The sequence below is a fragment of the Odontesthes bonariensis genome, chromosome 16 (assembly GCF_027942865.1).
Source record: "Odontesthes bonariensis isolate fOdoBon6 chromosome 16, fOdoBon6.hap1, whole genome shotgun sequence".
Classification (NCBI taxonomy): Eukaryota; Metazoa; Chordata; class Actinopteri; order Atheriniformes; family Atherinopsidae; genus Odontesthes; species Odontesthes bonariensis.
Window position 1 is genome coordinate 3,442,463 of NC_134521.1, and position 16,265 is coordinate 3,458,727.

A 16,265-nucleotide genomic window follows, 5' to 3' on the forward strand; every position below is an offset into this window, starting at 1 on the left:
CATTTCTGAACATCTTCTTACCCCCTGCTGCGTCCTGTGAGCAGAGTTCCAGCCTCGTTTTGGTGTTTGATGAAGGTAGTCCGGCTAGTTGGCTGGGGTTTAAAAAATAAAGCGTCTTGCTTCTCAAAACAATATGCGTTCAACAGAGTAATACATTTGCATCACAAAATCGTTCTCCAGGAAAAAGTCAGACCTCACAATCTCTTGGCCCTATTTTCTCTCCCTTCGTATCACTGCCTGCTGTGCAGACCGAGCAGCAAACACCGTAACAGGCGCGGCTGTCGGCAGGCGGCAGCAGGCAGTGATACGAAGGGAGAGAAAATAGGGCCAAGAGATTGTGAGTATGTACGACGCCATGAAAATTCAATTCAATTCAATTAATTTTTATTTATATTGCGCCAAATACAACAAATGTCATCTCAAGGCACTTAGATAATAAAGTCCAATTCAAGCCACTTGGAATTCAATTAATTGTAATCATAATTATTTATAAAATAATCCAAAATGTGAATGTGAAAATCTAAAAATGTGGACTGCGTGGGTAAATGTTGAACTTGTTTTAAACTTCCTCTGTGGTGGCTCATCTCAGCTTGCACTTTAGGTCACACGAATGGTGATTTTATCAGATGAGGCTGTGGTTATAACATTTTTTTTTGGGGACAGAGTGACAGTCGGGAGATGCTTTATGTGACCACGAGTTAGCATGTAGTGTGTGAATGAGAGCATTTTTCAAATGGGAATTTTTCTGGAATGATATATAAACTTGCTGTTTTTCCATTTCTGCTGTTTTGACTCATTAAAATGATGGAACTTCAATCACATGCAGAGCACCGAGGTATTTTTTAAGTCTGGTTTGTTCGCATATATATGAAGGCTGATTTGTTCCCCAAACTGAATATCTGGGTGTGTTAATCCAGTTTTGGGAAGCTCGATTTGGCCCAATTTCAGCCAAACTACCATGTTTACGTGCTTTTTAAAAGTCCTGTTCTAGGTCAGACTGACACATCAACTGCTTCATTTTAATCTTTGTGAAGTGAGTTATTGTAAAGTGTGAACTTGCGCAAGACTAACGTTATATATTTTATTTTGTGTTCTGTGCACAGCGGATTTTGTTCGCCACGAATTTGACAAATGCAGCTACTGAATAAGTTGTTGACTTACACAAAATTACTACCCCTGTCTGTGCAAAGTAATCACAGCTGTTCTCAACCTTAAATGCAACCACACTGTTTATCCTCTCAAGTTTTAGGCCCACGACAGCCCCGTTCTCACCCACTACACACACACACACACACACACACACACACACACACACACACACACACACACTCACACACACACACGTCAGCTTTGTTTGTGCTAAATTACAGCCCCAGCTGAAATGAGCAGAACAGAAGAATAACCAGCCTTCTTTGGCTGATAGTACGCATGTTTCTCACGAGCATCAGTGTGTATGGGAGGCTTTTTTTTTTTTCCAGCTACAAGTGTGTCAGGGTTCATGCTGATTGTGGAATTTATACAGGGAAAGGAACTTGCAGCTTCACAAGTTTGACTCGTAAAATCGCTTCCATCCTGCTGCAGTGTGTATTGGTTTAAAGTTGAAGCAGGTCACAGCTGCTTCTGCCCTCTAGAGATGTCAAAATATTAAAAAAACGACAAATTAAGAGCTCTATCAACAGATGAACACGTTTCGCTTCATTTTGTACAGCCTGTAAATTCACTGGAAAAAATGCCCCTCCAAAAATAAGTAAGAAAAACAACAAATACAAGACGTTTTTGCTTGCCAGTGGAACTAGTGAAAATCGGCTTGTCAAGATTTCCTGAAATAAGATGTGATATTTAGGACTTTTGAGTCAAAAGTGATCTTGAAATTAGCTTAAAAACCTCTTAAAATGAAAAAAAAAGCTTGTTTCATATTAAATCTTACTCAAAACAAGCTGTTTTCAAGACTTTTTCACTTAACAAGATATTGAAGATGTATTGTATACAACAAGTCCCTATATCTGGCTGAAATGGCACTTGTTAGGCAGTTGTGTCTTATACCAAGTGTAATGAGATACTCAATGAGACAAATATACCTGGTAAGATTTAGATTTCTTCCAGTGTTTGTGAGCGGTCTGAGCACGATAACCACATTCCTTTCTTGGTCTGTTAGAGCCACTTTAAAGCATTTCTGAAACAGAATAAATAACCACATTTTCCGTTTGTCTGTGCAAGTTTTTGTGTTGGCCACAGGGTCATTTTGGTTCCTTTCCGTGTGCAAGGCACCAGAGTTCAAAGTGTATGAAATCATCCTGAACGCGTCCATTAAGAGCTCAAAAAGCTAATCCCTTAATGTCTCCACGCCGGGCTGAATCCTGTTGCCCAGGGGCTGTCAGCTGGTGCTGTAAGGTAGCTATTTGCATGGCACTAGCACTCATCTAAATCCTAGCCTCTGGTTTTAAATGGTTTGATGTCTGCAACACAACACACAACACAAAACTCGTGAGTTTTCTCCCATATGTTTTGCTTCCAAAAGAAAATATGCACTAAAGATGGATTTGGTGTTGCTTTATCTTATTGTCCTCTATAACCTATAAACTTTATGTCAAAATGTTCACGCAGACTATCAGTTTGACATCTGATGCATCTCAAACGATAGTCTCCTTTAAAAATGTGTTGAGACTCAAACGAATTAGACTGTTCATGTAAGTTTTTATGACGCACGTCCACGATTCATGTGTGGAGGTAATTGCAGACATCTTGAAAAATTGGTTCTTTGCTAAGTCGTCTGTTATGTGCAGAAACGACACTGCATCATCCCTTGAGTTAGGCGCCTTTTTCATGAGTGGCTTATCGAACAAAAAAAACAACAAAAAACCCCATTCCTCTGATAATGGGTGGGTCTAAATACTGGACGGAAAATGAGTAAAAAAAAAAAAAAAAAAGATGTCAGCGTTCAAAGAAAATTACTGGCCGAGACCACTTCAAAAGATTTAAAGGAGAATTCCGGCCATTTTACAAACATATCCCATCTGTTGGACACCCAGGGAAGTTTGCCAAAGGGAAAAACGCGAGAAATTTTCATGCCCGCTGCGCAAAGTTGTCCGATTGCGCTGATTTCCATGAAAGCGGGCTCTATCGGGCAAGCGTTTAACCTTTCCTGAGGCTCTTAACATGTATCAAAACACTTTTTACCGAATTGGCCGTGGTGTCAGTAGCAATACAATTCAACCCAGGGGCTAACCATACCATTAGCTAGCACAGACATGATATATTTGGAGATTTCAAAAACAGCGCACTTACCTTTCTCAGCTTCCGTGTTCCACAGGCGTGCGCACAAATTAATCAATAGCTGAAGTCATACACTATAGTATAGTATATATATACATAGTATAGTGTATATATATATATATATATATAGTATTCCAAAATTGTCTTTTTGTCCACCAAAAACGACCCTCGGGAACCGAACTACACATTGCCATGTTTGTTATTGTTTCCTATCGAACAGCTGACTCGTTTCAACACCCATTTTCGCCGTGATGTCATGACGTGTCACATGACTGCTGGAAGGAGCGCACCTTCGCCCATTATTCATCTCCAAATGTATCATGTCTGTGCTAGCTAATGGTATGGTTAGCCCCTGGGTTGAATTGTATTGCTACTGACACCACGGCCAATTCGGTGAAAAGTATTTTGATACACGTTAAGAGCCTCAGGAAAGGTTAAAAGCTTGCCCGATAGAGCCCGCTTTCATGGAAATCAGCGCAATTGGACAACTTTGCGCAGCGGGCATGAAAATTTCTCGCGTTTTTCCAACAGATGGGATATGTTTGTAAAATGGCCGGAATTCTCCTTTAAGAGAAAGTTTGCCTGTTTGGAAGCAAAATATAAAGAAATGAGAGGTGGCTCCGGACTTGTGCACAGCATTCCTTCTGAAGTTCCGCATTTAGAAAAGATCGATGAGAATTAGCGAAATATGACGAAGCTTCCTGAATTCTGCATAAAAGCTTTTATGCTAGCCTGAGGAGTGTTTTGTGCTTTTCAAAAAAAAAAGAGCTGATGTGCATCGTGGGAGGATTGAAACAGCATTTGTGATGAGTTCTGACACAGTGAACAAATCAAATCAAATCAAATTTATTTATATAGCACATTTCATGTACAAACAATTCAAAGTGCTTTACATAAAATAAAAGCATTGCAGCAGGGAGTGTAAGAAGCATTAAAATACATAAAAGAATATTAAGAGAAACAAATAAAATCATTTAAATGAATTTAAAAACAAGCAACAGTCCAGATAATTTCATGCAGAGACACATGAGAACAGAAATGTTTTTAACCTGGATTTAAAAAAGTCTCCATTTGGTGAAAGTTTAATCTCCACTGGCAGTTTGTTCCACTTGTTTGCAGCATAACAGCTAAATGCTGCTTCTCCATGTTTAGTCTGGACTCTGGACTGGACATTGAACTTAAAACACGACTTTTAACAACAACTTTGAGAGCTTTACAAAGTGAATCACAGCATCGCCGGCTGAACAAAATTCTCTCCATCCTTTTTTCACATGTACGGTAAAAGCAGCTGGTTTTCTTTTGAGTCTTCTTCTTCAAGGTTTTCTTTCCATCTCTGTCCACTTCTCTTTTTTATTTATTTGTTTATTTAGTCATTTATTATTATTATTAGTTAGTAGTAGTATTTTTTACTGGAATTGGTATTTTTTTTGTTGTTGTTGTCTGTACCATCATTGTAAATATTTAGAAAAATGTTGAGCTAGTTGACTAATTTGAATTTCCCCCATTGGGGTATGAATAAAGTTTTTTTCTATTCTATTCTATTCTATTCTATTCTATTCTATTGATACCTTCTGACAAGACTTTTCTACTATATTTTATTTAATATAGTATTAATATAATGGAAGCGAGACTGATGCCCACTTTCTCTTTGGCGTTATCCCACAGTCCAGAAACATACGCATGAGGTTAATTGGTGATTCTTAATTGGCAGGAGGAGTAAGGCCCCTAAAACGGCCTGTCCTGGGTTTACGCCTGCCTCTCCCCCGGTTGTAGCAGGGATAGGCTCCAGCCCCACACATGACCCTGAATTAGACAAAGCAGGCATAGAAAATGAATAAACACTGCTGACTACCTGCTGTATTCCCACATGGCATCATCTGGACTTCATACCAGCAGAAGTTTCGAAGCATCCGATGCAGGTTTTGTCTTATCTGGGTGACACAGTGCAGGGTTTTACACAGAGGGATCTGGTACAGGGTTTCCTGCACCAGAGCTGGCTCCGTGTTTGTTGGTTTTAGCTCGGGCGACTGTGAGAGAGGCCGCCGTGTCGGATGCTGGCAGAGTTTACTTTGCTAAATTTAAAGAGCCGCTTCAGTCTGCTTGCGCTGTGGAAACTGTGGCCAAGGAGTGAATCGAGAAGGCTTTTGTCGAAATTGCTTTTGATGCGAAAATAAGGAAGCTAAGCCACCTCTCGTGGTGCAGAGGTCTGCTGAGACTCTGCTTGGAGGCTGAAACTTTTTCCAGAAACTTCAATCAGAAGCTCAGATATTTCCAATAGGACATATTATTTACCACGACTGAAATGCCGCTTTCTATAAATTCATTAGTGACTTTTTATCTGGATGCACAGGATACCTCACACTGGAAAAAATCAAAGTCTTACCAAGTATATTTGTCTCATTTCTAGTCAAAATATCTCATTACACTTAATATAAGACACAACTGCCTAACAAGCACCATTTCAGCCAGATATAGGGACTTGTTTGAAGACAATACATCTGGAATATCTTGTTAAATGTAAAAGTCTTGAAAACAAATTGTTTTGAGTCACATATCATATGAAACAAGCTTTTTTTGACATTTGAAGAGGTTTTTAAGCTAATTTCAAGATCACTTTTATCTCAAAAGTCCTAAATATCACATCTTATTTCAAGAAATCTTGACAAGCCGATTTTCACTAGTTCCATTGGCAGATTTCATTGCTTATTTCAAGCAAAAACATTTTGTATTTGTTGTTTTTCTTACTTATTTTTGGAGGGGCATTTTTTCCAGTGTGCACTGGAAAAAATACAACAAATACAAGACATTTGTGCTTGAAATAAGCAAAAAAATCTGCCAATGGAACTAGTGAAAATCAGCTTGTCAAGATTTTTTTAAATAAAATGTGATATTTGGGTCTTTTGAGATAAAAGTGATCTTGAAATTAGCTTAAAAACCTTTTCAAATGAAATAAAAAGCTTGTTTCATATGAAATATGACTCAAAACAAGATGTTTTCATTTAACAAGATATTCCAGATGTATTGTATTAAAACAAGTCCCTATATCTGGCTGAAATAGTACTAGTTAGGCAGTTGTGTCTTATATCAAGTGTAATGAGATACTCTATGAGAAAAATATACTCGGTAAGATTTAGATTTTTTCCAGTGCAGGAGCAAGCTTTTATGAGTTCACAGTTTCAAACAAATAAGTAACGGCAAATCGTGGAAAGAGGCTCATTTTTAACATCATCCAGTAAGTATTCTGTTAAACCATGTGAGTCCATGTGATGCAACATGCCTGCAGCAGGAAGCTAAATAAACCAAACACGGACATTTGCCAGGGTAAAGGTTTCACACGACTAAAAAAAAACGCAAACATGATCACATCGTTAACCCCCGCGGTCATCTTTTCACACCCCGGAATTTATTTACCGGGACCACAAATGCGAATGTGACATTCAAATCAAATCAAATCAAATTTATTTGTATAGCACATTTCATGTACAAACAATTCAAAGTGCTTTACATAAAATAAAAGCATTGCAGGGAGTGGAAGAAGCATTAAAAATACATAAAAGAATATAAAGAGAAACAAATAAAATCATTTAAATGAATTTAAAAACAAGCAACAGTCCAGATAAGTTCAAAGATATTTCATGCATAGACACATGAGAACAGAAATGTTTTTAACCTGGATTTAAAAATGTCTCCATTTGGTGAAAGTTTAATCTCCACTGGCAGTTTGTTCCACTTGTTTGCAGCATAACAGCTAAATGCTGCTTCTCCATGTTTATTGCGAGAGATGTTAGTGGTAATTAGCCTAATTATGTGTTTCACAGGAAAAAAAAAGTCTTGAATGCGCCTGTTTGTACCTCAGATGTAGGCCACGGGACTCACTCAGCCACTAATGTCTAAAATGATGCTGGGTTCGAACATTTGAGGGCAAGAGATTGATCAAAAGTAACAGCGAGACACTGACGGTGATACTTATTGTGGAAAATGATCATAAATACGCAGAAGCCAGTGAAAGAGCGGTGTATTTGTGACCAAAGCAGAGAGAGATTGGGTGTAATTGGGAGGAGGGGGGGGCGGAGGAAGCTGTGGAGGAGTCATTGTGCTGGGCTGATGAATAGTGGGATTCAGATGGCGGTGGGAGGTGGCCAAGCACAATAGTGAAAGTAAGGGCTGTGTTTCCAGGCTTCCTTGTGCGAGGATCCTTTTACCCTCGCTGCTCTGTTGCCTCGGCAACACAGATCATGGGTTAGCTCAGGTTTTAAGCACGACGCTCGGCTCTGCTGGCCCGGATCGCACATTTCAACCTGCTAACAAACACTTTATGATCAGACACGTTTAAGACGTGTTTTTTTTTTTTTTCCTCGTTTTAACCTTCAGATATGCAACAAGCTTTTTATTTATTTACATTATTTATTTACATTATATTTTTATTTTCATTTTATTTATTTACATTATTTATTTACATTATATTTTTATTTTCATTTTATTTATATTACATTATTTATTTACATTATATTTTTATTTATATTTACATAACATTATTTATTTACATTATATTTTTATTGATATTTTTTATTTACATTACATTATTTGATTTTTTTAAATTGACATACATTATTTACATTCATGTGTAATATTTTTTCACATTACATTTTATGTGCCGACAGTTGTCACAGCAATCATTCTCTCGGCTCAGTGAATTACACTCTGCTTTGCGGTGGTCTGTTGTAGTTGGTTCTGCTCTCGTTTGGTTTGGTCTGCTTAGTCCACCTTTCACAGCGCTAATGGGAGGTCAGCTCTCCAAATTGTATTATTACAAAATTAAATCAGGAAAGCCCACAGTTGCAAATATGCAACATTGCCTAAAATGATCAAAAATAGCCCAATTCCCAAAAAATTCCAAAAATATTGGTTTATTCCCACCCAAAAAGATGCTAGAAGAGCCAAAATGATTTTTTTCAATGATTATTCATATGCTTGGGTGCTACAAGGTTAAGACGTGTTTTTTTTTTTTTTCCCCCTCGTTTTAAAGTGACAGTGAATTGTGTTTTTTGTTTCAAAGTGACCCAGCCTCACAGGCGGGGTTCGGAGGCAGATGGACTCTGGCCTGAGTCTGTCAGATGTGTCGGCAGATGACTGATGACTTTAGTTGCCTTTGAAGTTTCACCCATTAGGTTTAGTGTCTCATAACAACCTATGGAAGCAAATTGGGGCACAAATTACAAAAAGCACAACAATTGTGCTTTGTGTCTCAGGGTGTCGGGGGGGACACCGCCCTGGCATCGACCACTCCTGCACACAGATAAACACACTTTGCTAATGGTGCCCTGTTCAGTTTTCGTGTGGCTGTGGTAAAACAAACTGAGATGCAGCTCGTCTACGTGTCAAGCAGACGACATCGCCGGGTTAATCACAGGCGCATCGTCTCTCTGACCCACTTTTCAGAAGGAATTAGACTTTCGCCTAATCGTGCACGAACTGCACTTTGTTGGATGTTGCCAATCGAGGCGTTTCTTTCCGCTGGCACGACCAGTTAAACAGGGCGAAGGTGATTCTGCCGGATGTTGTCAGAATGCTTTTTGTAAAGGTTTTTCTTTCATCTCATGCTTTTCATTCTTTCTGCTCGTGTGTCTTGTCCTGCCTCCACCTTTGGCACCCTCTATATTTTCATTACCCCCTACCCCAACCAGGGTTTGCATCCCCACCCCGCTGTGACTGGTGTGCAGTTGGCTTTGAGTGAGGTGTATGGCTTTGTTTTTGTTGGCATTTTTAGTGATTGTAGGACTGTTTAGATGAGTTTCTCTGCTGAATCTGCTCGTGTGTCTTGTTCTGCCTCCACCTCTGGCACCCTCTATATCAGTCATGGGCAACTGGCGGCTCGTCCTCACTCAGTATAGATAGATCAATAGATTAATAATAATTTAATAATTAAAAAAAAAAAAAAAACAAACTTGTAATTATACTGTTGACCGATAGAGGGCGCGCCATACGCAAACAATAGCGGGGCCCGGGCCGCTTTCCGCAACAGCGAATAGGAAAGTCAAGAGCCAAAAAGAGAAAACTTGACCGAGAAAATCGCATTTTTCAGCCAAAATGGGAAGAAGAGTACCTCTTCAGTTTTGTTCTTTGTTATGAAGGAGTTCAAATTCCTTTTCGCACTTTTTTTAAGCAAATGTTTTGTCTTTGTTGCTTATTAAGGACGTGTTAAAATGCATTTATGTGCAGAAAATAGTTGTGTGTTGGTGCAATAAACATACAGATATAAATTCATATAAAATGTGTTCTTATTGAGAATCATTTGTAGCGTCTTTCATATCCAATTAGTGCGTGGTCATGTTGGCCCTCCAATGATAGTGCTGAAAAAATGTTGGCCCTCTTTCTCAAGGAAGTTGCCCCTCCCTGTAGCCTGATAAACCAGCCTAAATGGATTGGATGTCTAATTTAGTCTGGCTCCGATCAATGGATACAACGGAACATTGTTGATGAGCACAACCCGTTGTCTTTCAAACCGTGTCTGTGCCTATAGGCCAACGCTCTGACCAATCAGCGCAACTGACTGTGACGTAGTAAGCGCGACAGAAAGCTTTGGTGGGAGGGGACTCTTCCAAAACTGATGCCAAGGCTGAATCAAACGAGCGCTGTTCCATTGCCGTCGCCATCTTTCTTGTTGTGCTTTCGCTTCCATAGACATCATATAGAACACTAGACTGAGCAACGAACGTAACCGCTCTTGGGCCGAACGTAACGCAGGGCCGCCATATTGGAGTGGTGATTCGCTCCATTCAGTATAACCGGGTTGATAGGAGCAATGAACAGTCAGCGCATTTAATTAATAATATATCGCTGAATAACACTCGTGTTTATGCGTTTTAAATGTCATCCGTGAAGCACTGATAAAAAAAAAAACATGGTTTGGCGGGATTTATTGTTCATACTTGGCATAACGTAACACAATATAGGCCTACATGAGTCATTAATAGTTCATGGTTCACCTTTGAAAAACAAACAATGAGATAACGAGTCATTTTTTCATTTTATTTTTATTTTTAGTTCTTAAGTGAATCATACACGGACCTTCAACATTACAATATTGGTTTTTTTCACACTTCTTTTTTTCCCCACAATTAGATATATATATATATAGGGAAGATATCCACTGGCCATTAATATACAAAAAAGAGCACTACAATTTTGGATGCACCTCAAAACAAGTCCCTCAGACACACTGCACTTTATTGCAGCAAAAACAATGTGTATAAATTAATCATTACATGTTCATTATATTTTATGCTTTGGCAATACATTTACTTTTTCTGGTTCTCTGAACCTGGAGCAGTTCGGGAATCATCAGCATCAGTGTGCCAATGTTTATAACAAACCCCATGACTGACAGGTAGCTGCAATTGGAAAAACCAAAACATTCATTATTCTGATCATAGCAAAACAAGACTCCTCTTGAAAGCACCATGTGATGTCATTAGTGACAGGTTGAAAACTTGTATGTCCATTTTTTTTCCTTTTTTAAGCGTTTAAATATAAATCGAAATAGTTTTCCTTGATTGTAGGTCACTTTTGATAAAGGTGTTTGCCAAGTATAATGCAATGTGATAATGTAAAAGATACGAGGTTTCTGCCCGTCACCAACGATGTGCAATTTTTGTAGACAACGGAACCCATGGAAAAAAGTGTGAAATCAAGTCACAAATGTGATGCACGCACCCCACCACCCATATCAACAGTGATACGACTCAGTAACCTTAGCATACGTTCGCCTAAAATGAAGTTCATAAAATGCTGTACAGTTTTTTATTGTTTATCTTTATTTTAAACTTTGTTGTTAAAGTATGTCATGTTTTCATTTCCTTAATTTCAAGCCATTTATATAATAGGATGCTATGGTTGATGCAGAGCTGTCAGCTCTCAACTGTCATCTGTCAGCTGTTAGCTGATCGGTCATTCATTTACGATGTGGTCGCATAGTGTTAATACGCCAATATTACTCTGCCGTTGCCCTCCGCTATTACTTTGTTGTTCAAGTGGCCTATGTCATGTTTTCATTTTCATTCATTTCATTATCATATCATCAAGCCATTCATATTCATCTTGTGAGCTAATCTAGCTTGCCACGGCCTCAGGAGCATCTATTTATACTACAACACTCTGGGAAAACAAATAGATTCAATAGTACGGTAATGTTAAATCTTACTTGTGAAAAGTACTCCCACGACTTCTGTTTTCCTTGGTTCGCTCGTTTGAGCAGTTGTATGCTGAACACCAGCCAGGCATCTTGACAAGTCTCTAGTTGCAAATTCAATGACAAACGTTATCGTGAGCTTGACGTTCACCACTCCAAGATGGCGGCCGTTTTTCTCGCGTCTCAGCAGCCAATGCTCAGTGCCCAACGTCGCACTGCTCTGTCGTCACTCCCTCAAAACCCCGCACCAGAACCCTCTGCCCCGCCCGCGTTGATTCAAAACACATCTCTGCGTTGTGATTGGTTTAGTTGCCATCTGCCAGATTCAGGGCAGTATTTTCAAAATGAAAAGTGGTTCGAGGCCAGACCCAACCGCAGGCAAAACATTTTGCCGTCCAGCAGTTGGCGCTGGTTTTCCAGGCTACCATCCCTGCTCTATATTTTCATTGCCCGAACCAGGGTTTGCATCCCCACCCTCCTGTGAATGGTGTGCAGTTGGTGAGAGGCTGAGGTAGCTTGTGGCTGTAAAAGATGGTGGTTGTGGTGTAAGGAGCAGTGTTGGCTGGCATTAGGGGGGTGACTCTGGGACGCCAGTGATCACTGTCTAGCCTCCTGGAGGTGTCGTGGGCCCAACTAGACGAAACACTGATGAAAGGAGGTTCTCCCACCTGATGACCCCAATGATATGTTGGTCAGCACTGCTCACTGATCTATATAGGAATTATAGGGAATTATTCACTGAGTATGGTCCATTTTTTTTTTCCTTTAGCACAAGTTTCTTGTGTTTACCTTGAATTTCCTCAAAGAATGTTCTTGCTATTGATCCCATGTTTTTTTTTCGTCTACGTGGTAATTAACAACAAATGATTTTGTCTCATTTTCCAGGCACCCCGCTCAAGCCCATCACGCCGCCTAAAATCTCTGAGGAAGGAGATGATGTTTTGGGAGACTACACAGTTGGGGAACAAGTGTGGGTCAATGGCGTCAAACTGGGAGTAATTGCCTACCTTGGGGAGACCCAGTTTGCCCCTGGACAGTGGGCAGGCGTGATTCTGAACGACCTGGTTGGCAAGAACGATGGTTCAGTGGGTGGCGTGCGCTACTTTGAGTGCCAGCCCCTCCAGGGCATTTTCACGCGGCCCTCAAAGCTCACTCGACAACCAGTTGGAGAGGGTAGCGACAGCCACTCTACCGACTCAGCCCAGAATCAGACCCCGCATGGAGGCAGTGGCGCCCCCACTGGCCAGCGGGTGGTGGTGCCACTCAGAGAGGGCCTTCTCAACAGCGCTGTGAAAACGGGAAACGAGTCTGGATCCAACATGTCGGACAGCGGGTCGGTTAAAAAAGCCGGAGAAAAGGATCTTCGAGTTGGAGATCGAGTCTTGGTGAGTAAGTTTGTGTTTTAACTGGTTTGTTAGAGAGTTTCCTGTAGATTAAATTCAGCTCCTGAGTGGAAGTGTCAGATACTCAAGATAAGAGAGTGAAAGATTACAGAAGTATATCACTACACCGAAAGGATCCATCTCAGTTTATCCAAGAATTTAGGGAGGAAATACTACCAACATGCAATAACTATGAATGAATGATTCACGTCGGTGAATCTGAACCCAGCAACGTTAGCAACGTTAGCATGTCCCCGGCTAACACTGCAGGTAACTAGCTAACTAACACTGCCTATCATGTGGCCCTCCCTTTGGTGAAATATTCACTTTGCAAGTTGACCTGTTGTCGTCTTTTTTAGGGATGTGTAACCAAACTTTCGAGCGTTTGTACCGCTTGGGGCCATGTTTACTGTTGGCTGCTGGCTGCGCTGGACTCGCCACGCAACGTTGCGTGGTGACGTCATTCGCGCCCACTTGAATCGATAAGGGAATCGTTTGCAAAATTGCCAAAAGATTCCAAGGAATTGAAACACTGGGAACCGGTTCTCAACAAGAAGCGGTTTTCAATTCCCATCCCTACCAGTCGCTGTGCAGAGGTTACGAAGAAAAATGTCTGAAACATTTGAAGCTGCTGTAAAAGGTTACTGTCAAACCTTTAATGCATCCATCCCCTCTCACTGAAGCTTTCGTTTGTGAAACTGTGCTCCCAGCTCTTCTGTTGGCTTCCCCTGCAGAAAAGAACACAAACAGAGACCAGGGGATCTGTGGACTCCACCTTACATTCCAGACATAGCACCAACAAGAAAACTTAATCTCAGACCTCCTGTGAATGTGGTCCAAGCAGTCCAGTCATCCCAAGTGCATCTCCACCTGCACTTAGAGATACACACTTGTTGTTGGATCACTGGGATTAAGATGTAAAAAGGGGGCACTGATCACTATTGTATCTTTTGCTACCCACAACTGTCCAAATGATCCGAATGATTCAACTAATTTTGGGTTTTGCGATGCACTTATGCCATAACTGACCTTTAAATAGTCGAATGAAGGGCAGAACTGATGTGTCAGTCTACAGTTTATGCTCATTTGTCTCTATCGTCTCTATATGATCTGCCATCCTTGAATTTCCTTCGGGATCAATAAAGTATCTATCTATCTATCTATCTATCTATCTATCTATCTATCTATCTATCTATCTATCTATCTATCTATCTATCTATCTATCTATCTATCTATCTATCTATCTATCTATCTATCTATCTATCTATCCTGCTTTTTTGGTTTTTACATCTCATGATGCTCTAATACGGGCGCACGGCAGGATCCTCTAATTTAGCCAAATTTGCAGTCGAATGTTTAAATGTCAGACGAGGTTTATGCGTGCCAGGGAAATTGACATCGTGATAGTAAGCTAACATGTCATAAGTTTTCCAAACTTTTAATCCATCATGTTCCAGTGCAGGTTTATGAGGCTGAGGGTGACTTTTTCTCCCTATTTATGAAAACCTAAGCTAACTGTTGGCTGCTTTCAATATGGTCCAACTGCAGTATTACAGTGAAATTACATGTGAAATGCGCATGTGAGTAACATTAGCTAAATACTACATCATATCATCAACTATTAGAACACCTTATTGTAGTAGTGAAAACTGATCTTGTCTTTTTCATAGTCTCTTTGCACAGCAGAAACCGTCTTCTTATGCTCTTTTCATGGCTTTACATGTCATAATAAAAAGGAAACAGGTAGGGCTGGGCGAGTTAACTCGTTATTATCGCGTTAACTCGTTAATTATTTAATGCCGACAAATATTTTATCGCGCAATAGTGCAGGTTTTATAATTTATTTTATTATTGTAAAAGTCTGTTGCTCACAGGCTTTTATTTTGTAAAAGTCTGTCGCTCACAGGCTTTTATTTTGTAAAATTCTGTTGCTCTTAGGCTTTTATTTTGTAAAAGTCTGCTGCTGTCTGCTGTGGAACAGGAAAAGAAAGTAATCGGCGGATCCACCAAACATGGAGAAGGGTACGGAACTTTTACTCGGCCATTTTCATGTTAAAGTTCTTCCAGACGGCGGAGTCGACAGAACCAAAGTCATCTGTAAACACTGCCAAGTTGAATTGTCTTCTCAGCGTAGTAGTTCCAGTCTAAAATATCACTTAAAGGCAAAACACACAACTGATAGCAGCAAGTCATTCAAGGAAACAGACAGTGGAGCGAGGCTTCTACATAAAAACTACAGAAAGATGCTGATGTTAAAAGTGTGTTTGCACAACAAATGTTATGGCACTTTCATTCATATGGCAGCACATTTAAAATAAAGCTAAATGCTAAAGGCTATACACTACTTTTGGATTCATGTTTGGATTCTGCGTACAAATGCGATTAATCGTGATTAATCATGGAAATCATGTGATTAATTAGATTAAACATTTTAATTGTTGCCCAGCCCTAGAAACAGGCCATTTTACTGTCCACGCAGTCACAATTTAAAATATGTAACTCGATTTTCTGTAAATATTACGTAGCCAAAGCTAATTGAGGCCCCGGTAAAGATGGATTCAGTCAGTGTAATTTGATACATTTCTTGTTCCCCACGGAGAAGCTCTGTTTTTCCATTATTCTATCTCTGCTCCACCTTCATCCTTCAGCCTCGTTGCAGACGAGCGGGTCAAAGAGTCGACGTATAGGCCAAACATTGGGGAGACTTTACTCTTTGTTTTCTTTTGCTCTTTATCTCATTGACTCTCATGAGTTTATACAGTGTGCGCCGCATCGAGGTATTGACCGCGGGTCACGTTGCTCTCCATTTACTGACGGGCACGGGGGATAGTTACATCAGACCACGTGCAGCTTGAAACAGGGAGCTCCAGAAGCCTTCCATACTGGTCAATATTGTAAATCACTCCGGATTACTTTCAGCACTTAAGAGAGGAGAGACCGCTGCTGACACATTGATCAGTGAATCCATCTATATCCTTAAGCCTCTCCAGTGTAATCCATCTTGCCGCGGTGGCTTGGATGTGCTGGCTTCCAGTTGTCTCACGGCCCTCCGCCGCTGCTGCGAATGAGCACGAAGAATGAATCTCGCGTTACGCAGCGCGGACACAGATTTCTCTTCATTTGGTATAGAATTATGAGATAGTGGCACAAGAGTGACACGTTGAAGTGGAGCCACCTTTCACATGGCTCGGTCTGCTCCTCTTGGAGACGTTAAAGGGATAGTTCGCCTCTTTTGACATGAAGCTGTATAACATCCCATATCATCAACATCCTTTATGAACATCTTCTTACCCCCCGCTGCGTCCTGTGAGCAGAGTTCCAGCCTCGTTTTGGTGTTGATGAAGGTAGTCCGGCTAGTTGGCTGGGGCTAAACAAATAAAGCGTCTTGCGTCTCAAAACAATATGCGTTCAAAAGAGTAATA

General features: G+C 40.4%; 1 protein-coding gene across 3 annotated transcripts in view; it reads left to right on the plus strand.

Annotated features, from left to right (window-relative positions):
• The window catches only part of clip2 (CAP-GLY domain containing linker protein 2), a 73,057-nt gene that overhangs the window by 9,300 nt on the left and 47,492 nt on the right, over positions 1-16,265 (plus strand). For all 3 annotated transcript variants that reach the window (XM_075487409.1, XM_075487410.1, XM_075487411.1), the window contains exon 3: positions 12,347-12,846. In XM_075487409.1, the coding sequence (XP_075343524.1) occupies positions 12,347-12,846 (500 nt within the window). The remainder of the gene's footprint in view (positions 1-12,346; positions 12,847-16,265) is intronic.